The 22,456-nt window shown below is 40.7% G+C and overlaps 1 protein-coding gene across 11 annotated transcripts in view; it reads left to right on the plus strand.

Annotated features, from left to right (window-relative positions):
• The window catches only part of LOC309363121 (A-type potassium channel modulatory protein KCNIP1), a 552,464-nt gene that overhangs the window by 466,006 nt on the left and 64,002 nt on the right, over positions 1-22,456 (plus strand). Inside the window, exon 1 of one of the 11 annotated variants that reach the window (XM_081899211.1) lies at positions 19,892-20,280. The exons of the other annotated variants lie outside the window; for them this stretch is intronic. Within the exon in view, the coding sequence (XP_081755337.1) occupies positions 20,172-20,280 (109 nt within the window). The 5' untranslated portion in view covers positions 19,892-20,171. Of the gene's footprint in view, positions 1-19,891; positions 20,281-22,456 lie in introns of those variants that run through there. 11 annotated transcript variants of the gene reach the window in all.

Raw genomic sequence — 22,456 nt, forward strand, 5'->3', positions numbered from 1 at the left:
GCTGCCTGGATGTCAGACTAGTGTTGCATTGCAGCAGTTGTAGATTGATTTCCATAATTTACAGTATGTAGAAGGCCATGTTTCTTAGTCAGTGTAGAAACTGGAAAAGAGAGAAGTTACTGAATTAGCATATTTCACACATACTTAGCAATTTATATCAGGCAAAGGTTTAGTTTGCAAATATGCACAGGGGAAAATGGCAAGGACTGCAAATGATTTATCTGCTGTTTACCATATCCTGAAGCTTAGGACCAATAATACATTGAGAATTAAATGATTATTCTTAATGCGTTCAGACAGCAGACACAAAACCTGGGCTCATCTAAATTTCAGATCAAGAATTAGACTTAAAATGGGCGGGGGGGCTTCTTTCTTTCCAGCTGAAGCATAGGGGATAGGAGGACTGATTGTGAAAGGTTTCCACTAACACAATAACTGCAAGCAAATTATAGATTTAATTTTAGATTGTTCAAGAAACTCTGCAGTGGGAAAGTCTATCATGTTGTATCAGGATTGAAAGAAGCAGTTTTGTGTTCGACAAGAATATGGCAAATACTTGGCTGCTGCGGAATGGTCTTAAGTTTATTTTTCAGCCTCTTTCGTTTATTCTGCTTGTTTATATTTATATTTTAATTGCTTTGTTGTATCTTTTCATGTAAACTATCCTGGGAACATGGCTGATGTGTACTCTTCAAATGCCTATAATTAATAACACTTCCTTGCCTCCCCCCCTTCAGACCCCGTTGCATTGGCAAAATCTGCTCTGGGGGTGTACCTCAAGCCTCTGGAGCATACTTAGAGGGTGGGTGGAGGCCTGCAAGAAGGGAGGAGAGGTAAGAAAAGTCCTGTTGTGCAAATGGAAGTCTGTTCTGCTTGCATAACAGCAGCATTGGATACTGTCATGTGTGAATATACTAGTGAAATGCCAATCAAATTTGGATGACAGGTGGAATGGAGCCGCTGGATGTTTTGTTCCTTCCTACTCCAAACTCATTCTCTACGGCTAGACCTCCAGACAGGCTTAGTTTGTAGTACAGTAGTACCTCAGGTTAAGTACTTAACTCGTTCCGGAGGTCCGTTCTTAACCTGAAACTGTTCTTAACCTGAAGCACCACTTTAGCTCATGGGGCCTGCCGCGCCGCCGGAGCACAATTTCTGTTCTCATCCTGAAGCAAAGTTCTTAACCCGAGGTACTATTTCTGGGTTAGCGGAGTCTGTAACCTGAAGCGTATGTAACCTGAAGCGTATGTAACCCGAGGTACCACTGTATTAGCCAAAGTGAAAGTATTACTTGAAATTAAGATAGGCTTTGAGATAAGCAATGTCTTACTATTGTGACCAGCTCACCATGTAGCACCTGTTGGCACAAAGCCACTCAGTCCCCCCCCCCCCGACACCACTTTGTGTTGAAAGTAGGAAACCGTGTACTGCCAACTGAATGGCGAGATGGCAGGCCATTCATCTTTTCTTTGGTGCTTAGCCCAGAAAGAAGTGTGTGGGAGTTTGCCTCTTCAGGTGTCAGTGGTCCATTCAGTAGCAGACTACCTCAGAGCTGCAGCGGAGCTTTGCCTGAAAAGCTGGGGTGGCAGTAGTAGGGAGAAGCCACCTTCCAATTTCTCCAGCCTTCAGATCTTCAAGCTAGCAATAGTAACAGAGCTGAGATTGACTTTTAGCACACTGCTGTAATTGCTCAATTAGGACCAGTTGTAGCAGCATCCTAAAAGCAAATCCATGCGGAGTTCAGTTGTGCACACCAGCTGCAGTTGCATTTTGGGATGCTGTCACCGACAGTCAGTCAGTTTTATTGCACATAGGCAAAGGCTGCCGCAATGTACACAGAATCATTCAACAGTTAAAAGGAAATATGCTGCATTAATTAAAAAAAAAACTTAAAATATTTATATTATCAAAACAGAGCTATAGAAGTAGCTCTAGCATCCTGCTCTAGCATCAGCCCTCCATCTGGAGGCTGAGAATGGGTATATACCTAGTGCCTGAGCCGAAGCCTACCTACATCTGTAATTGATAATGTTTTGGCCAATTTTTAATCCCAGAATGTTGTATTGTCCAGTTGTATTGTCCTTGTCTAGGCTTTCACTCCCTGATGTGGTAGTCACTTTGCGTGGGTCCACAAAGTGAGTTAGACCTTTGTGATTTTACACATGTAATCTCCCAGAAAGCCGTTTGGAGAGCCATGGATGTAAGTTAAAAAACAAAAACAAAAGTGGTTGTCACCTTATTTTTTTGTAGTGAATTTCATACAAAGTATTATGTAATTCTCTTTTACTTTAGATCAGCTCTTTGTAGACTCTTTCTCAGTTTGTCCATGTGCAAAAAAGGATAGATTTTCCTATCTGTTCCTTGTTACTTGAAATAAGTATTTGCAGCTAAATAGGACTGTAATCCACATACTTTTCCAACATTCTTTTCCAAAATGCTCTTTAGTAAACTATTTTTGGGGGGTCAAAAGACTGGTTGGGATTCACTGGTGCTTTCTCACAATAATTGAAACCTGGGGTTTTACTGCAGATAGGTTCAGTGAATATAAGGTACTTATTAAAAGACTCAACTTGCTACTAGAGCACAATATCCAGTAAGATATTGATAAACCATAAAAAACTAGACTGAAACATTCTGATAGTTGTATGTTGCTGCTGCTCCTGGTTTTTTTTTCCTTTTCAGAATATGAAGCTTTAAATTGGGAACACATTTTTGCTAGTTCAAGGTCAAAAAAGGCACCAGGCGTGTGGCACAAAGTCTACAATTGTGAAATGACTTTTTCTAGCAAAACCCTGTTGACTCCAGTGAGAGAGCAATCCTGACTGGTGCAGGGAGATGCAGAGCAGTGGATTGTGTCAAACGCAGCATTTATTAATGACTAATAAATAAGTTTCTCAATGTGAATGTGAGATTCTAAAGGATAAGGGTTGTCCTCAGGAAGAACTTTTCAGTAGGTCTGTGGAGTATTTTATATGAAATAAATAAACATTTCTGATACCTCTGGGTTTGTGTGGGCAGCACCAGAACTGGGATTTCTATATTTTATTTTTCTTTGTCTTTGCCTTGTAGCACTCGCAATTATACCAACATCACCCACTCAACTATCCTTCTTGTGCATCAAAACATACTCCCTAAGGCCAGCTCTGTGATGTCTTCCTAGCAGTGAAACTTGTATTTGGGTGATAATAACATTGCCTTCCTTTCTAGAAAGAATGTACCATTTCAATTTATGGCTGCTCTTTGATCAACCAAGTAAAAGCAAAATATTTCTTAACATGGCTCTTTCTTTAAATAGATGACATTTCCCTAGACCTCCTGGCAGCTTTAAATATAATTTTAGTCATTGCTTAAATCACCTGGTGTTACAAGAAATCGACTGAATCATTGACAACAGAGAGGAAAAATAAATGTTATATGCTCACCAGTGTTTGACTTAAGAAATGTTAAATTGTCATAGTGGGCTATATCAAATGTTAGTCCTACTCAGAGTAGACCCATTAAATAAATGGGCATGAGTAACTTGAGAAGGGACGCAGGTGGTGCTGTTGGTTAAACCACAGAGCCTAGGACTTCCGTTCAGAAGGTTGGCGGTTCGAATCCCCATGACGGGGTGACCTCCCGTTGCTTGGTCTCTGCTCCTGCCAACCTGGCAGTTCGAAAGCATGTCAAAGTGCAAGTAGATAAATAGGGACCAGCAGAAAGGTAAACGGCGTTTCCGTGCGCTGCTCTGGTTCGCCAGAAGCGGCTTAGTCATGCTGGCCACATGACTCGGAAGCTGTATGCCGGGTCCCTCGGCCAGTAAAGCGGCATGAAAAAATAACTCCCATAGATTTAAAGATGGATCAATCCATATTGTGTTGAATATGATGAGTCACATAGGGCATATGTAAACTTTTTGGGCCTTTATCTAAAGTAGTTTTCAGAGATTATTTTACTAGTGTTTGAAAATTGCTAGAAGAGGAAAATAAAGAATTCCAAACCCAACACCTCTTTGGGTACAGTCCTAAACATATTTAATTCTGAGAGAACATGCTTAGGAGTGTTTTCTTTGTAATGTCTTGCCAGACAGAAGCGTGACATGTGGGACTTCAAAAATTGCATAGGAACAAGGGGCAGCCTGCAGGTGTGCCTCATTTTGCTTTTTGTTGGTAGCTAATTTTGGTGGTCATTATAATTTTGGTGGTCAGATAATGTGTCTTCTAGAGTCCTGTTCACTCATTATTGATGCATAGGGCTCTGACCTGGCTAGTCTCAATTTGCAAACACCTGCAAAGGAGCTCCTACCTGTGAGCTGCTTCTCAAGCATAAGCACTGCAAGTCTGGGCAACTCTGTCCTGAGTGCAAGGAGCCCCTACCTGGAGTTCACCCATAGGTGTTTCTTTGCAGATGTTTGTGCTCAGTGTGTGAATGTTGGGGGCAGGGCTAGCCCAAGATGGGGCCTCAGGAGTGGGACCACCAGCACAGTCCTGCTCCTGCTTCACCACATGAGTATGAGTATATGAATGGTGTAGGACAACATGATGATTGGGTGGGATGTTACCCTTATCTGAGTTCTAGAAGTAAAGTAACCAGAATAGAAATGAAAAGGACTGTCACGTTTGGAGGTTGTTTTCAACTTTTGAATGTGTGTATATGTGTGAGGACTGTTAAGAAATCCTTTCCCCTCATTTTAGCTCTGAGAGGGAAATATTTCAAACTGCTTGGGAGGCTGTGTGTACTCTTGGTGGCTAGAAAGCATTGGTGATTTTCTTTTTCCTCTCCTTTTTCCTATTGCAGAATAAAGATAAGTTAATGACTTTGAAATATGATTTCCCAGGTACTCTGGCATTCAAACTGCAGTGATAATCGGATATTGAAAATACTGTACACATTGTGTATGAGTTTGTGTGTGTGTGTGTGTATCAGAGAGAGAGAGAGGTGAATATCTCAGCAATTGATAGCTTTGAAATTATTCAAATGCTTAATGCTTTCATTCTAATGCTAAATTAGAATCCTTTTTCTGAACCAGCAAATTCTACTGCTTTTCCACACATTTTTCTTTACTCATTGCTTCTGCAAATTGCAGTCTATAGGCCTACTGTCAAATTCCACAGTTACCAGGCAAACCGTTACTACTGTCTCAACAGAATAGTTCTCATGCCCCTTATGCAATCTATCATCACACTGCATCATGTGTTTTGTACTATTAAAGTAGCATACACATGTTATTTAGTAACAGTAAGGAACTCATGATGCCATTCAATGATGCAATGAGAATGTGCAAAAGCGTCTGAGGCATTGTAAATATGAGAAGTATAGCATTTCAAGCTAGAAAATCTAAAACACAGTGCAAAGATGGATTAGAGGTAGTAATCAGCAGTACTGACGTTTGGATGCCAATAAGGAATTGCGCCAGGGGATTTCACAAATCTCTTCTTTGTTATTGGTTTTGCAGATCGTAATATTGAAACTCCCTTTACATATGGAGCTATGCAGCACATTCTGATCAAGGATGAGGAATGTCTGCCAGTTTAAATCATTATCTTAACTACATATGCAGCGTTTATCATTTCATGGCCAATGGGGAAGAGTTGCCTACTGAAATATTTACTACTACAGTAAACAGGATTATGTAGACAAATTATTTTTCCCTTTTCACTGAACAGTCAATGAAATTACTTATTTTTGCTGGCAAATTCAGCTTGCCACCTTCATACTTTATTGCGCTCCCTACTTTCTTGACTGCAGAGTTCTTATGCAAAGATTTCTGTTTCTGAAATACACTTGTGTGCATGTGTACCCCTGTGGTGGATTGACAGGCATGTGCATCATATGTAAATGCCACACATTGTAGTTGGAGTGGAGAACCTCAGGCTCTGGGGCTCTGTCTGGCCCTTGATATTCTCCCTTTCTGAGGCAACACCCCTTGGCAACCCTGCTCCATGCTTTCCTTGAGTGTTTTTGCCAGACTGGAATGTGTTCTTGCTTGCCTGGAGGGAACACGGAGATATTTGTGTGAAATGAAAACTCTAGGTTGTTGTTTTTCATGGCTGAAATGTAACCTACTGTACAGGGTGGCCGTTTGTGGAGTGCCCTCCTTGGTGAGGTGTGTTTGTCAGGGCCTGTGATCCCACTTTCTACTTACAGTAAACCCATTGAAAATAATGTGCCTAAGTTGGCCATGTGTGTTAGCTTCAGTGGGTTGTATTCAGTGCTAATCCTACTGAGAGGAGACCCATTGACGTTAATGGTCATAACTTACTTAGGTTCATTAATTTCAGTATGTCTGCTCTGAGTAGTATTTAGTTGAATCATACCCAACGGGACTACTCTCAGTAGGACTAGCATTGGATACAAGCCTGGTCTTTCAGAATCACTCAGGGAGACGATTTCAGCTGGGATCCAAAGTTTTGTGCACACGTTTTGTCTGCTATTCATTTGCACCAGAATTTCTTTTTTAGAAGTTATTTCTTCCCAAATTGCATGTTCTCCTTTCTTCCTTTCATGAAGCTCAGTTTAGGTTATTCTGCATTGCATTCATGAGGCCTACATCCATGCACCCTCAAGACTTATATTGTGTTGTCTAAGGTACAGATAATTTTGGAATTAACATAGCATTAGAGAGGTTTTTGTTGGGCTAGAGCCCTGTTCTGTAGAACTGCCTTCCCCAGCCTGATACCCTCCAGGTATTTTGGCCCACTCTTAAGAGTTGTGGTCCAAAATACCTGGAGAGCAAAGGCTGCTGCAAACTTTGAAGCACACATAGTGATTTGTGCCACCTGTTAATGCTTCAGACTAACATTTAAGTTGTTGATTTCTATAATGTATATCTTTGCTGCATTAGCAGAGCTGACATTTTGTCACAAATATTGGATATTTTCCAGCTATCATCCTTCCCCAGCCTGGTGCCTCCAGATATTTCTCATAACTCCCACCAGTCCTGGTCAGCATGGTCAATGGCCAGTGATCATGGAAATTGTTGTTCTAAAACATTTGGGGGCACCATGTTGGGAGAGGTTGCCTGAAATAAATATTCTAGCAAAATGAGCTCTTGTACAATTTCTACAAGCATATTTATATTATATTTTACAGTCATACACTTGCTGCCCATGAGATGCGTTTTATCCACAAACTGTGCATATGGCATAATTTTCTTTCAGAATGCCAAGGCTACATTGAATGAAGAAGATCCAAAGGGAGCTAGCAACATTTGATAAATTGGCAGCTTGATGGCTAATGAAATTCAAGTGCTGACAAATAGAAGATGAAGTGTTTTGTATGGGATCATTTAAATGATTCCTGCACGTTGCTATGTTGCAAATCAACAAAATGCTGTTGGTATTGCCATGGAAAACTCAGTGGAAAATCTGTGCTTACAGAATATTCCAAATCCACAAACTTTTGGAAACAGTAATGTAAAAGGGAAAGATAATTCTACAAAAATGATCTATTTAGTAGTATTGAATAATGAATCAGTACGTGAATTCAGTGATGGACATGATGTGGTTGAACAAAGTGGAGCTTAATCAAGACAAGACAAGACTATTGGCTGGCATTTCTTTTGTTAAGTACACAGCCTATTTTGCATGGGGGCTGCATTTCTCCTTGCAAGTGCAATTCACAGTAGTGCTCCTGGATCTGTCACTACTTGAGTGCCCAGATGGTATCAGTAGCCAGGAGCAATTTTCATCAAGTTCAGCTGGTGTACCAGCTGACTCCTTTCCTGGAGAAAACTGGCCTGTGGTCAGACATGTTTCTGTAGCATCCAGATTAGATTATTGTAATGTACTCTACATGGGGCTGCTTTCAAAAAGGGTCTGGAAACGATTCAAAATGTAGTGATAACTGGTATGCTGCCTGGGGAAGATATAATCCCCATTCTGTTCCATTGTCACTAGTTGCTTGGAGATTTTTTTATTATACTAAGTGGTATAAAAAAATTAACTAATTCATTTCTTGACTGGTTTCGAAGTACTGATGGTAAGCATTGAAAGCCCTAATCCACAGCTGCAGAACCTGCAATCTTATTTTATGTCGTCCCCCCCCTTAAGCCACCTGATTCTTACCTCCTATCATAATTCCTTCCTTCTTGTTCATTCCCTCCTTATTTTTATTGGCTTTGTTTGGCTGTGTATCACACTAAAGTAAAAAAGGAATTGTTTCCTCTTGCTTTCCTGAGTAGTAGCTATATTGATTTGTTGTGATAAATATATGTAAGTATCTGTACAGTGGTACCTCGGGTTACAGACACTTCAGATTACAGATGCTTCAGGTTACAGACTCCTCTAGGATTAAGAACTTTGCTTTAGGATGAGAACAGAAATCGCACGGTGGCGGTGCAGCAGCAGCGGGAGGCCCCATTAGCTAAAGTGGTACCTCAGGTTAAGAACAGTTTCAGGTTAAGAACGGACCTCCAGAATGAATTAAATTTAACACAAGGTACCACTGTACTAGGAGTTCCAGTCTGAGGTAGCCATAGTGAAAGTGAGGCAGGGCAGTCTTTATTCCAAGTTAGTTGACCTAGAAGACATTTGTCTCTGGTTCCCTTCATTTTCAGGCCTGGCTGTGCCCACTGCTGGCATGCAGTTCCTGGAAGTTTACCCCTGTGGGATATTAGCCCTCGACATGGGGGAGAAATGTCTACCATTGTCCTAAATGGCCTGGGTATATGAACGGCCATACACTCAGATCTAAACCCGAGGCTTGCAGCATGTCACTTCTAGCACGAGATGAATCCCTTTTCAATTGTAGCACATGAATTGTGGCATATGCTTTTAAGTGATGCTTGTCTGTCCTCACTGCTGCTTGCCTTTCATTGAGCTTGAAAGTCAGGTTTTGTACATGTCTCCAAAAACAGCACTAGAATTCAAAACTGCTTTCGTTGTGGTTGATGAAGAAGATGATAGTGAACGTGGTTATATTAGTCCAGCAAGAAAGAGTTCTCACTATTAGTACCAGTTTTGAGTACTTCCCCCTTGAATATCACTTATTGCTTATAATTGCTATTGTGCATTATACTAGTTACACTTTACAACTCTGTCAGCATATACATAAAGCAACAGAGAAAGAAGCCAAAGCTGTTCCTTTTGTACTGGTGGCATTTGGAATGCATGATAAACAGCAGTCTACTGCTGGAGCCACTGATGAAAAGGCAAGTAGTAATAGTCAGGTCTTAAATCATTTCTGGAAAATCCAGTCACGGTTTAATGCTGTTTGAAAGAAGCAGTACGGATGGCTGTGGAGTAAACTAACAAACAACAACTTTTTCAAAGACAGCATCCTCCATATTCAGTGCAAGGGAGCATGAGACCACAAGGAAGCAGAATAGCTGTAAACAGAATTCTCACTTGAGGCTTTGTGCAAATGTTAGATGAATAAAGAACTCTGCTTCTGAGTTAGCTTTCAGCTATTGCTAATAATTTAACCGTTGCTGCTCATAAATAGTAGTTGTAGTTTGTATATAGGTATATTTCACATAAGACCCATCTACCAGTGAAACAAGTCAATAGGGCAATGCTTTGTTATACTTAGGAATGGGGGGGGGGAGGGAATTCAGTTCAGTTCACAATTTAATGCAAAGCTCTCTAGTTGTGCAATTTCTGAAACAGATGCAAACTGAAACACAGCTATAATTCAAAATGCTTACCTTTCCAGATTTTACAATGCTGTTCTCCAAATAACCAGTGACTCAAAAACGGCGTAAATTAGAGGAACGTATACTTAAAAGTGTATATATTAATGAAAAGAACATACAAAAATGCATTCTATTAGGGGACTGTGTGAATTCAAACAAAATTGCATCTAAGTGCTGATGAATTTTCCTGAGAATATTTTATTTTAAATCACAAATAGATGCAGAATTGTGGAGAATTTAAGACTTAAAAAATGAGAAACTAAGAAGAAACTAAAATTGACAGATTTGTCCAACCCTGGTTACAATGGATGTCCAAAATTTGATGAATCTTGGCATTCATGGGGAAGGGAACCGTAGCTCAGTGGAAGAGTGCATTATTTGCATGCAGAAGGCTCCAGGTGCAATCTCTGGCATGTCCAGAACAGATAATGAATTTCAACAGCATCTGCCCAAGACGTTAGCATCTGCAAGACAGAGTGAATAATACTGGGCTAGTTCACAATTAGTCTGATGTGGTATAAGGCGACTTTCTCTGTGTCTAATGTTAGCAGTCCCAGAAAAAAGTCTACATTGAAATGTTGGGCTGAGTGCAAATGCTCCACCTTAGAAAAGCAGCAGCAACAGCCCTGTTTATAGAGTGCCAGTCACAGGAGACAAGGGTGCTTTGCCCCCCAAAAAAATATGCGAGGGGGCTGGGCCACCTAAAAGTTGATGAACATTGTCATTCAAATAGTGTGCATGCATTGCATCATGTGAATAATTAAGTGGGGTGGGGCTTATCTGAGCCGTCCCCCTCCCCCAGCGATATTTTATTCAGGCTGGCACCCCTGGTGCCAGTCATTTTCAGGGATGAGCAAGTCACCATTTTAAATTCCCTAGAGTGCCTTAGAAAGATGCTATATCATGATACAATGGCATTCTAAAGAGCATTCTTGAGGGAATGGTAGCCCTCACTGAGTGCAAGCAAAACTATTCATCTGTTGAGCCTATATGTAAATGGAGTTTACACCCTTTATCCACAGAATTTTTCTGGGATTCCTAACATTGGAAACACGCAAAACTGTGTGATACCAGGTCAGACTATTTCTCTATCTTGCCAGTATTGTCTGTAAGATGCTTTCATAGGTATACATGCTAGTCTAAATTACTGCCTTCTTTGAGTGTGTACCAACTACCATAATGAACTGAAGAGCTGGCATTTTAAAAAACATGTTAAAACTTCTCGTATGCTTCCCCCCACTACGGGCAGAAATACATTCTGTCAATTCATCTGGGAGCTTAAAACTTTAGTATATAATTAGAAGTACCTGCACTGGAGTATTGCTTAGAAGCTCCCCCTCCCCCTCTTTTGCTGGTGTTAAAACCAATTAAAGAGGAGTTACTCATTTTTTAGTCTCCTCAAACTTTGCAAGAAATGTTTGGATTTACTTTATTTCTTGCACTTGAGTGTTCTTCAAACAGCAGGGTTTAACCATTAAAACTTAAAGTTTTGTATAGCTACAATTTAGATCAGCAGGGAGAAGAGATATGGAGGGGAAGGAATATCAGTAAGAGCCTCAAAGCCTTTTTGAGAATAATGTCTTGCCTGAAGATGGTGCACAAAGTGATTTTGGTTGGAAAATGTTACTGTTGTGAAATGCCCATCATTATGACAAATGTCTGTGGATGGGAGACCTGCATGTTGCCAGTACCCCTGGATAGCTGTTGTGGATCTGTGTATTGCTTAGAAGCTCCCCCTTCTATAGCAGCCCCCTCGTAGTGAGGACTGGGCCCCCCAATGAACTACTGTCTCCTGGTCCAGGAATAGACAAAGCTGTTTTACCAGGAACAGCTGCTAAAAGGCACTTCTAGCCACTGGTGCTTTCACAGTATGTAGTGACAAAACTGGATCCAGAAGCGCGCGTGCACACACACACACACACACACACACACACTGGAAACCTGATCCTTCAAGGGAACAGGGTAGGCAATAGACAAATTTATCAGGCTTTAAAACCACTCACCCATAATGAACTGTTTTGCCAGGCTTCAGGCTCAGCTTATTTTCCTTCATTCACCCCACCACTGTCTAAGCACCAGTCCAGGGCCCTCACAGATCCTCCTGATTCAGTTCTTATGTAGAAACTGTGCTAACTGTTATCAGTGTACTAATGGCACCTGCCCCCCTCCCAACCCGTAATAACCACTCCAGTGGCTTCATGTAGGTATTAAATATATTGGGAATAAAACAGTGCCCTGTAGTACCCCATAGTGTAACTGGCCAAAAAGCACTCTCACAAAGCTACTCTCTACATTTGGTTCTATAGCTGGGACTGGAACCACTGTAGCACAATTCCATAGAGCTGGTACAGGAGGATTCCATCCTCAATGGTATTGAAAACTGCAGACAGATCAAGAAGCAGGAGCTAGGTCTCACTCCCTGTAAAGGGCATATATCAGGGTGGCCAAGGCCAACTCAATCCCATGGCCAGGCCTGAACCCAGATTGTGCTAGATATAAATAATATGTGCTACCCAATAATGTTTGAGCTGTCACATCACTACTCTTTCCACCACCTTCAGCCCAAAGTATGTATATGTGACTGGTCAGTAGTTATTTCCAGCCATGGGGCCAAGAGCCAGTTTCTTTAGGAGTGGCCACAGCACTGCCACACACATTGGAATATTAACCACGTTCTGGACCCACCAGTCAAGCATCCTTTGTTAGATTAATGTCCCTATTAATAAGCTAATAGGGACAGGAGACAATAAAACACATGGTTAGATGTATACTTGTCCACATTAGAAACCACTTACTTATATGGCAGAAGGTTATGTTTGTGCACATCAGGACATTCTTGAGTTAGAGCTATATTTACTCCAGTATTGTGTTCAAATTATCAGATAATGACAACTACATATCTCTCAGGCAACAAATGGCATCTGTTCTGACACAGGTTAATATTTTGCTGGGATTGGAAAACTGAGTAAGCAAGAGAGTATATGTAAAATCTAAGGATTAAGGCAGAAATGAGAAACTTGTAGCCTTCAAATGTTGTTGGAGTCCTCACTCCCATCAGTCCAAGGCAGCATAACCAATGGTCAGGGATGGTGGATGCTGTAATCCAACAACACTTGGACATCCTAGGATGAAGGGGGAAAAGGATGACACAACAACAGGGGATGCCTTTTACCTTTTATTATCAGACCAATCTATTGGAGATGCCTGTGAAGTAAAGAACTCTTCAGAGAAAACCATTGTGGGATCCCATCAAATTTCCTCCAATCCCATTTTTGGTAACTTTTCTGAACAGATACATACATAAAATTCATGTCTAGGAGAACAAGAAGGAAAGAGATGATGGCCCCAAGACCGGGATGCTGAATAGAAAACAGTGTTATTCAGAATGAATAATTTATGCAGTGAAACTCTGCTTTTCCCTATGAAGAGGTTGGTAGTTATTCAAAAATAGTCACTGCATAGTATTTATGAATAATTCTTGGCTGGCAGCTCATACGGCTGCATTTCATTCTGAATCACTGAGGATGTGAAAATATTGGGCCTGATCCAGACAAAGGTACAGTCATACCTCGGATTACAGACGCTTCAGGTTGCATTATTTTGGGTTACGGACTGCTGAAACCCAGAAGTACAGGAATGAGTTACTTCCGGGTTTTGGCGGTCGTGCATGCGCAGAAGCGCCGAATTGCAACCCACTGTGGGTTGCGAACGCTGCGGGTTGCGAACGTGCATCCCGCATGGATCACGTTCGCAACCCAAGCGTCCACTGTATTCTATTTCAATAAGCACTGAATCCAACAAGAGGAAGTTAAGGGAGTATGATGAGACTTCAGGGAGCTTAAGGTGCAGCACATGCCATACTGGCTGAACCCAACATTCTAGAATGGGGTTCAATCCCATACACACCCGAGAGTAAGTCCTGTTGAAGGCAGTAGAGCTTACTTCTGAGTGGACATGCACATGACTGCTTTGTTTGTCTTAATCATAGTTAAGCACAGTGCTTTTTTTAAAGGTGGCACTCAAAGGTACGCAGTACCGGCACCTCTTTTTTTGTAGTTAAAAAGTGTGGCACTTGCTGTAACAACTTCATTCTAGGGAAAAAAGCACTGGCTAAGCATCATGTCTGAACATATAGCCAAGAAGTAAACTAAAGTCTGATGAAACAATTAGTGCTTGCCTGAAGTATTTGTAAAATTATAAGGAATTTTGTTAATTTCTTGGTGTGGGGTGCAAATGCCCCTGATGACTGGATTAATGGGGGGGGCAACATTTTTTGCATTGCCTCTTTTTCTTTTTTGAACAGCAACAATAAACGCTTCATTGGACTCAGCTGCTCTTTCCATGTTCCTGGGATAGAATGTCACTGGGAACACCACTTCCCTTTAGTTAATGGAAGGTCTCAACTTTTTCATTCAAATAGTCATAACGATCCTAGTGTACATTGTTTTCCATTCATCTGAAGACTTCAAAACTTTATCTATGAGGTGGATATGTGTAGAACTGCCAAACATATTTTTCTCCTTCTGAACATTAAACAGTTCTCTTGTCTCATTTTTGAAGATAACTGCTGGGACTCAGGCTGAAACTCCTTCTCCACACTTATTCCTAAAGATGAGAATTTAACTCTTTATTATTTCAACCCAGGCTCCCAGTGCTAGATCTCTGCAAATAGACTGGGGCAGATATGAAAAGTTAAGCATGTCCTTTTAAAAATATATATTGTAGATTAACATCACTACTGGGCATATTGTTTAATGTTTAACAGCACAATATGTCTTTCTGAGCAGTGTAGTGAATATATGACTCAAGTTGTTTGACTCAGCTTTGACTGAGGAAGCCGGTGGAAACTAGAAAGCCAGCCCGACAATCCTAGTTAAGATGCTTTTTCCCTTCCCATTCAAAAACGTTCAGATATTAATATAGTATGTGTGTTTAAGTAGATTTGCAAATATTTATTTTCATTTATATATGGGAACAGATGTGCTATATAAAATTAGCATATCTCTGTGTTTTCAAGTGAATGTGAAACAATGCACACTAGAATCTGCATTAACATGCAAATTACCACCATTTGTTTCTTGGTTTGTTTGTTTAGACAGCTTATTAACTGATGTCAAAACAGAAATAAAATTTAATAATATGTAACTTTGAGTATAGATGAGTATACATCAAGAAATATATTTTTTGGTAGTTAAAAGCTTAAGAACATCAACCAGTGCAGGAAGTCCATCCATATTGATTGCTCCTACCAAGAGCGATAAAATCAGAGCACTGGGTAACTAGAGTGACTCTTGCAAACATGAACCAACACTGCTGGAGGAAACATGGGCAGCAGCCACAGAGGATTTGATTACTGAAGTTGGAGTATCAAATAAATTACTCATTTCTGTAACTCCTCAGAGGGAACCTAAATAATCCTATTAGAAAACCAGCAGAGCCATTTTATTCCTTTTTCAAAAAATAGAGCTTGATCCCCCATAGAAACTGTGGGCAGACACATTTTAAGAAATTGGAAGATGGTCTGCGTTGCTTCCATGGTGAGCCTGCTAATTTCTTTTGTCCCATGACAGTCACTGGTCAGGTTTTTGAAACGTTGCAGAATCCTTTTTAACCAGAGACAGTAGTGCAGAGGAAATAAATGTGTGCCCCTGTGGGTTATTGGACTCCAACTCCCGTCAGCCCCCACCAGCAGGGATACTGGGAGTCAGAGTCCAACAACATCTAGAAGGCCCAACACCTTCCCTTCAGTAGTGGTTAAGAAAAACTGAGTGGCTGTTAGGGATGGGAAGGAAATTCAAGTCAGTTCACATTTAAAGCCTAATCTACCAAATTCACACTTTCTGAAACAATACAACCGGAACATAGCCATCCTTTGAAATCCACACTTTATCTGAATATTACAGTGCAGTTCCCCAGCCAAACCGTGTTTACAAAAATGTATATGTTAAGGGAAACTCTGTATAAAAGTGAACATATTGGGGAAAATAACATACAGAAATAGAATAATTTCTTACAAAAATGTGTACATTCAAAACTGCAGATAAGAATGTGTTCATTAGAATAAATTCTCACTAAAATGCTGATGAATTTTTGTAAGAACCTTTTTAAAATAAATACACAAATTGCTGCAGAAATGTGAAGAACTGAATTTAAGATTGGAAAACCCAAAACCTGAAAGAAACGAAATTGACAGATCCTTCTAATTCTAGTGGGCTATTACAAGCAATACCATGCCACCTTCCAGGTTCTAAAAAACCCATGTCTGTCTCCAGACATATGCTGGGGAAAGAGCCTGTCTTTACAACTGTATACAAGTTACTAGATGGGAGTAATAATGGTAGAAAACAGAATGCAAAATCTACCACACAGCTGACAAATCTGATTCATTTCTTACTCCCTTCCTCTATCTGGAAGGAACTACGCTTTTAAAAATCTGTATGCTACACAGTGCCAGATATATTTTTATGCCAATGCAATGAAAATGACTGTGCCTATTATTTCTTATGTGAGGCATCTGAGTGGCTGAAGTTGGAAGCCAACATACTCAAGAATCTTATTGAAATCAATGGATCTGCTTTAGGACTGCTCTTGAGCAAGCAGGTTCATTGTGGCTTGAGTATGTTACTGCATTAGGTGGCACTTGGTGTTCTAGCAATCTTGTTGCCTCCATCTGGGATAAGTGCCACCACTTTTTTTAAGGAAGCCCAAAAGGTTGTTTCAGAATGATACTCAGTGGCAGTGTAACCCCCACCCTGCTATGCAATATGAATTTTGTTACACAGCTATCTTCTATATTTGTATTCATAGAATATGAATCCTCCCAGTGCTTTTTTTTATAGAAAAAAAGTGCCAGTACTCACCATGAAGTTGTTACAGTAAGTGCCACATGGGGGGGGGGGAGAGTGCCAGTATTGCATACACTCGAATCCCCCCCAAAAAGAAGAAGCACTGAACCCTCCCATGTGAAATTTGGGGATTCAACAGACAACAGCAATACTGTGAAAGCAGGAGAAAGGTTACTCAGAAATAAAAAATCCCATTACCACCCTCATGTTCAAGGATAGAAACCTGTGTCCTCCAGGTGTTGTTGGACTGTGCCTCCTGTCATTGCCTGTGCTGGCTGATGTTTTGGGAGTTGGAATCCAAAAAGTGTGCCAAGTGCTGTGAACTGCCAGATTTAATAAATAATAAAAATAATAATACAATAGGAAAAAGTTGTGTATATATTCAATAAAGAGCTTATGCAATATATATATATATATATATATATATATATATATATATATATATATATGCAGGTTTTGGTGTCCTCGGGTGTCTTCCCGTGTAAAAGTTGGGGTGTCTAGGCGACGTTTCGACGAGGTCTCACTCGTCATCTTCAGGCTGGTGCTTTCGGCTTCTTGTTACTGGAACAGAGCAGGATCTCAGTGTTTGAGTTCCTATAAATACTGTTGAGGGGGTGTGGTGTATAGCCTCCAATGTTCTGGGCAGAGAGGAAGTTCCCAGGCTAGTGTGCCTTTTCTTCTTTTGTTCCTTAATTACTTGAGGGATATCTTGAGTGATTTCTTGAGTGATATCCTGAGTACCACTTAGGTGGGTCATTAGGTGTGGATTAGTCATTAGTGTGGGCGAGCTGTGGTTTTGTGGCCTGTGTCAGCCAGATCTGTGTAGGGATTGCAGGGGGGTGCAGCATCCGGAGGTGCCACAGCTCGCCCCTATACACGAAGCCAAGCCAGAGCACAACTAAGTGCAGTACAGCCATCTTCTCAGAAAAACTCTTCACAAAGTTCAAGAGGTCAAGACACAAAGACTTTAGCAACTAATCCACACCTAATGACCCACCTAAGTGGTACTCAGGATATCACTCAAGAAATCACTCAAGATATCCTTCAAGTAATTAAGGAACAAAAGAAGAAAAGGCACACTAGCCTGGGAACTTCCTCTCTGCCCAGAACATTGGAGGCTATACACCACACCCCCTCAACAGTATTTATAGGAACTCAAACACTGAGATCCTGCTCTGTTCCAGTAACAAGAAGCCGAAAGCACCAGCCTGAAGATGACGAGTGAGACCTCGTCGAAACGTCGCCTAGACACCCCAACTTTTACACGGGAAGACACCCGAGGACACCCAAACCTGCATATATATATATATATATATATATATATATATATATATATATAACTGACGCATGTGATTTCAGAATTCCACATGGCCATCTCTTACATGTGTAATGAGACCTGATGCCCTCCAGCTATTTTTCATTCTAATACCCATCAGCCCTAGTCAACATTGCCAGAGTTCGGGAATGATGGGAAATAGGGAAAGCCACATTACATGAGAGCTTAGTTGTGTGAAATAGTGTCTCTATATTGTCTTAGAAATATTTTTCTCTTCACAGTACTCTTTATTATTCACCACCAAAAGTTTCTTTCAGTGTACAAGGTCCTTTGTAATTCATACCTCATTTATCACTGAAGTAACACTGTGAAGTAGTTACTAGTTTTCTGCACGTGGACATAGTTTGAGTAAAGCAGCCTTCTCCAACCTCATACCTTCCAGAAGTTTTGGACAGCTCCCATAATCCCTGACTATTGGTCATGCTAGCCAGGGCTGATGGTAGTTCTAGTCCAAGACATCTGGAGGGAACCAGGTTGGTGAAGGCTGGTTAAAGTGAGCATGCCCCTAAAAGCGGGGTGGGGGCAGAATGTCAACACCAGTTGTGGCTCTATAGTGTGTCCTATATGTTTACAGAAGTACAGTGGTACCTCTAGTTACGAACTTAATTTGTTCCGGAGGTCCATTCTTAACCTGAAACTGTTCTTAATTAGAGGCGTGCTTTTGCTAATGGGGCCTCTTCCTGCCGCTGCGCCGCTGGCATATGATTTCCGTTCTCATCCTGCGGCAAAGTTCTCAACTTGAGGTAACTCTTCCAGGTTAGTGGAGTTTGTAACCCGAATCGTTTGTAATCTGAGGCATTTGTAACTCGAGGTACCACTGTACATATTCCCTTCAGAAATTATTAGTCTCTTCCATATGATATTCAGGGAGCATCTTTTAAAAATTAAAGTTAAGAAAAGACTGTCTGCCTGGTAAAATATGAAACGGACCTAATGACCAAAGTACATCCGACAAATGGTTGCATTAAAAAAACAAAAACCTGAAGCATCCTTAGAGGACACTACAAGTTTAAGTAAAGCAGTGAGATGGAAGATCACCTGCTTAACCCATTTCCCTCCACCTGCTTATGCACCTCTAGCTACTTTTATATCTAAGCATGCTGGGGTGGGGGGCAGGGCGAGAAAGCAATAACCAGATTTCCCCTATATCAGGAGAAATGCAGTCTGGCTGCAGTTTTGAGCAGAAAAACAGCTAGTGAAAACCAAACTTTCTTCCTCTCAAACTGCTAGCCCCTTCTAAGAAGTCAGGAGAAAGAGAAACAGGAGTGTGTGTTGCATCTAGTTTGAACCTAGGTTTAGTGACTGAACATTTGAATCTGGGTCTCACATCTTAAGTACAAGATGCTATTACTGTATGCAGTGGTGGCTACAGTGGTACCTCAGGTTATGAACTTAATTCGTTCTGGAGGTCCGTTCTTAACCTGAAACTGTTCTTAACCTGAGGTGCACGTTTGCTAATGGGGCCTTCCGCTGCCGCTGTGCGATTTCCATTCTCATCCTGGGGCAAAGCTCACAACTCGGAGCAACTACTTCCGGGTTAGCGGAGTTTGTAACCCAAAGCATTTGTAACCTGAAGAGTTTGTAACCTGAGTTACCACTGTATATGAAACTTTGGCTCTTCCTGGCCTTGAAATTTCATGGATACGCATAATCTAAATCAGTCTTTTACTGTAGAGCTGCTAGCCCATTCTCAGGTCTCTTATACAGAAGACAATGGCTAACCACAAAAAGTAAATTTTTGAATAGATTAGGATAGAGGACCTGTAGTCCCACTTACAGATTGGACATGCTGAGCAATTCTTGGAGGAAGCCTTGATGATTAGAAAACAAAGATCATAATGTGGGGAAAGAGCGAAATTAAGATCCTTTATCATTTCCTTCAGTATCTACCCCCCCCCCTTATTGTACAAACCAACAAAAGCAATCAGAAGAAGCATCATTTGGCTGGAGTTGATCAAACGATCCCAAGTGCAAGATAAGTGACCCACAGATGCTGCTGCTGAGGTTAGCAACATGGTGTTAAGTTGTAAATGAGGGGGATAAACTGTAGAGACAATTGCCCTCAAGAGAGAGAAGGATGGGGGGGGGAGTGGAGAAACTAAATCATACATTACTGTTAAAATGTAGAAAAGAGCAGGACTGCGAGAGTGTGGGGTGGGGAAAGGCGGAGGAACAGGAAACACAGGAAAAGGGAAAGAGTGAGAATCACACTCACGCACAAGGAGAGACGGAGAGAACGAAAGAGAGAAAATGAGCCATGCACTTACCCAGCAGCAGGAAGAAAAGCTTCAAACAGCTGAATTTCCCCCTGCTTTCAATCCCTGCCTGCTGTTTTGCTAGCACGCCGGAGGCTAGTATCTGTGTGTTATCTTAAAGGATGTGGAGCAAAGGCGAGTCTGAAGGGCTCCAGACTTTAGGAATTGTGGTGGTGATTTGCTCCTCTCTGAAACTTTTGCACTACCTTGGACTAATTGACTTGTCAGATGGTAAGAGACCCTGCAAAGTTCTACCAGCTTGTATACTTTTATGTATATTTTTTAAAAAAAGAACTATAGTAGCAATCTGAAAGAAATCATAATTTAAAGCACCTTTCTCCTTTATAACTACGTACTGCTTTTTCTCTCCTGCTTGATTCAGGAGCGTGGAAATTTTGCTTTGTTTTGCTGCTAGCTTCCGGAATTCCAGTTGAGGGGTATTTTTACATTTTGTTCTTGAATTACAAAGCTAGTCTCCTCCTGTAAATACTGTTTTGCCATAAATGTAGTTCCTGTTTGGTGGAATATGCCTCTCTTGGGATAACTGGAAATAGTCTCATTCTTAAAACTGTTGGGTTTACTCAATGCTTGCTGGACGGAAGTAGTTGCTGCATAACTGCTTGAGCCTAACCACATTTACTCATAAGTAAGCCCCAGTCAGTGCAGTAGTGTCCTATTAAAGTGCACAAGTGAAATACTTATTAGTGTATTTAGAAACAAACTTAATTTTGAAGCTTTAAAAAGCAAGTGATAAATGGAAAAATAGAAACTATACTCCATAAACTAAGATTTCTTTCCTTTTGTTTGAAAAAGATTAGAGTTTGGTTTGATATTATCTGGCAGTAGGAAAACAGTTCTATTCTACATATTTAAAGGAAGTTTAGCAGCCAAGACATTGTATTTCAGGACGTTGTCATAAAATTCATTAAAAAGCTGATAATTTCTTGAATCAATTGCTTGACATGTAAAATGTAAAAATAAGGTGAGTAAGCTATCCCTCCCAGAGTTTACAAAGTCCTTTTGACATACTGATGAATAAATATGGTCATTTTACCTTAGCCAGAACCTGTTTGAAATGAAGTCTGCACTAAAGGCAGTGCTTTCATCACTATGAGGTTTACTAATAATGTATAAAGCAAGAATCAAATAGGAAATTAATGTTTGAGATATATACAAACATATTGGCTGAGGCTGCAATCCTACACATGCTTACTTGGGAGTAACCCCAGTAAACTGATTGGGACTCTGCACTGTTTCAAGTTTTGTCCCTTTTGTTGCTCTAGAACACTGACAGCAGCACTTAAATTAAATCTGTTCTGATATTGGGCTCCTTGCAGGTAAAAAGTTGCCATTGGTGATGAGAAATTAAAATGTCAGCCAATGTTCTATAGATTTTTTTACAATTATTACATAGCTATATTGCTGATTACATATCATCTGAGTCTTCCCATTTTAAGCATGATTATAGGTCAATTTACCCTGATATGAAATGAAATCCAATGAGATGTCTTCCCAAAAAAAGCACCCCAGCACCATCAAGTAACCATCAAGGTAGATGGTATCAAGAAAGGGACTCACCTCAGTGTACTATGGAGGAAAGGGAAGCAGTATGAAATTCTGCAGCAGCTTGCATTTGCAGTGCCATCCATGTGAGTGCAAGAATTCTTTTCTGCTTGCTCTTCGCTGTAATTCCGACTGTGAACTTCTGCTGTTTTCAAGAAGATAAATCACTTGTTTTGTATGAGCAACATGGTCCTAGAAAAATCGAATTGCTATAATCAATTTGTAGTGGAAGCTCTAGCATCGTACAATATCAGACCTTTATAAAGTGTACTCAAGACTATAATAGTGTTTGAAAACCATTTACTGGGCTGCTGTCATTATAAAATCCTGGATGAGATGAACATTTGGCACAAGTTTTTGTTTTGTTTTAGCTAACCTATCACGCAGTGGCAGCATTCAACTTCATTCAAGTACTGCAATGTTATCTGTATTAAATCTTTGCAGTAAGCAGTGCGTGCTAATCCAGCTTCTCTCTGTGCTAATGGACTGCATCTCTTCTGCAGCTTTGGTTGTTAATTGCTAGTGCCTTTTGGGCTGTAAAACTATCCTCCTAGGACATGGCAGCTTGTTGTGTAAAATGCTGCTAAAATAGCTTTAAAGTTCTGAATTTATTTTCCCTTGGGCCCATCAAAACCCCCAACTGAAGGAACTCAGATCCATGTCAATTACTCAAAACAGCACTTACCATCTCCTGAAATAACCTTGCTTGCTATGATGTCACATGAGAAAGGAAATTAATCCTCTAGGCTTTGAGAGTCTTCTAGGTATGACCACCAGCTCTTTCCTTGACCTCCTTGGGGGGGTGTGTGATTCTGATGGGGAACAGGTGGCAAACTGTACAAAA

This window comes from Podarcis melisellensis (genome assembly GCF_964234715.1).
Source record: "Podarcis melisellensis genome assembly, chromosome: 2".
Taxonomy (NCBI): Eukaryota; Metazoa; Chordata; class Lepidosauria; order Squamata; family Lacertidae; genus Podarcis; species Podarcis melisellensis.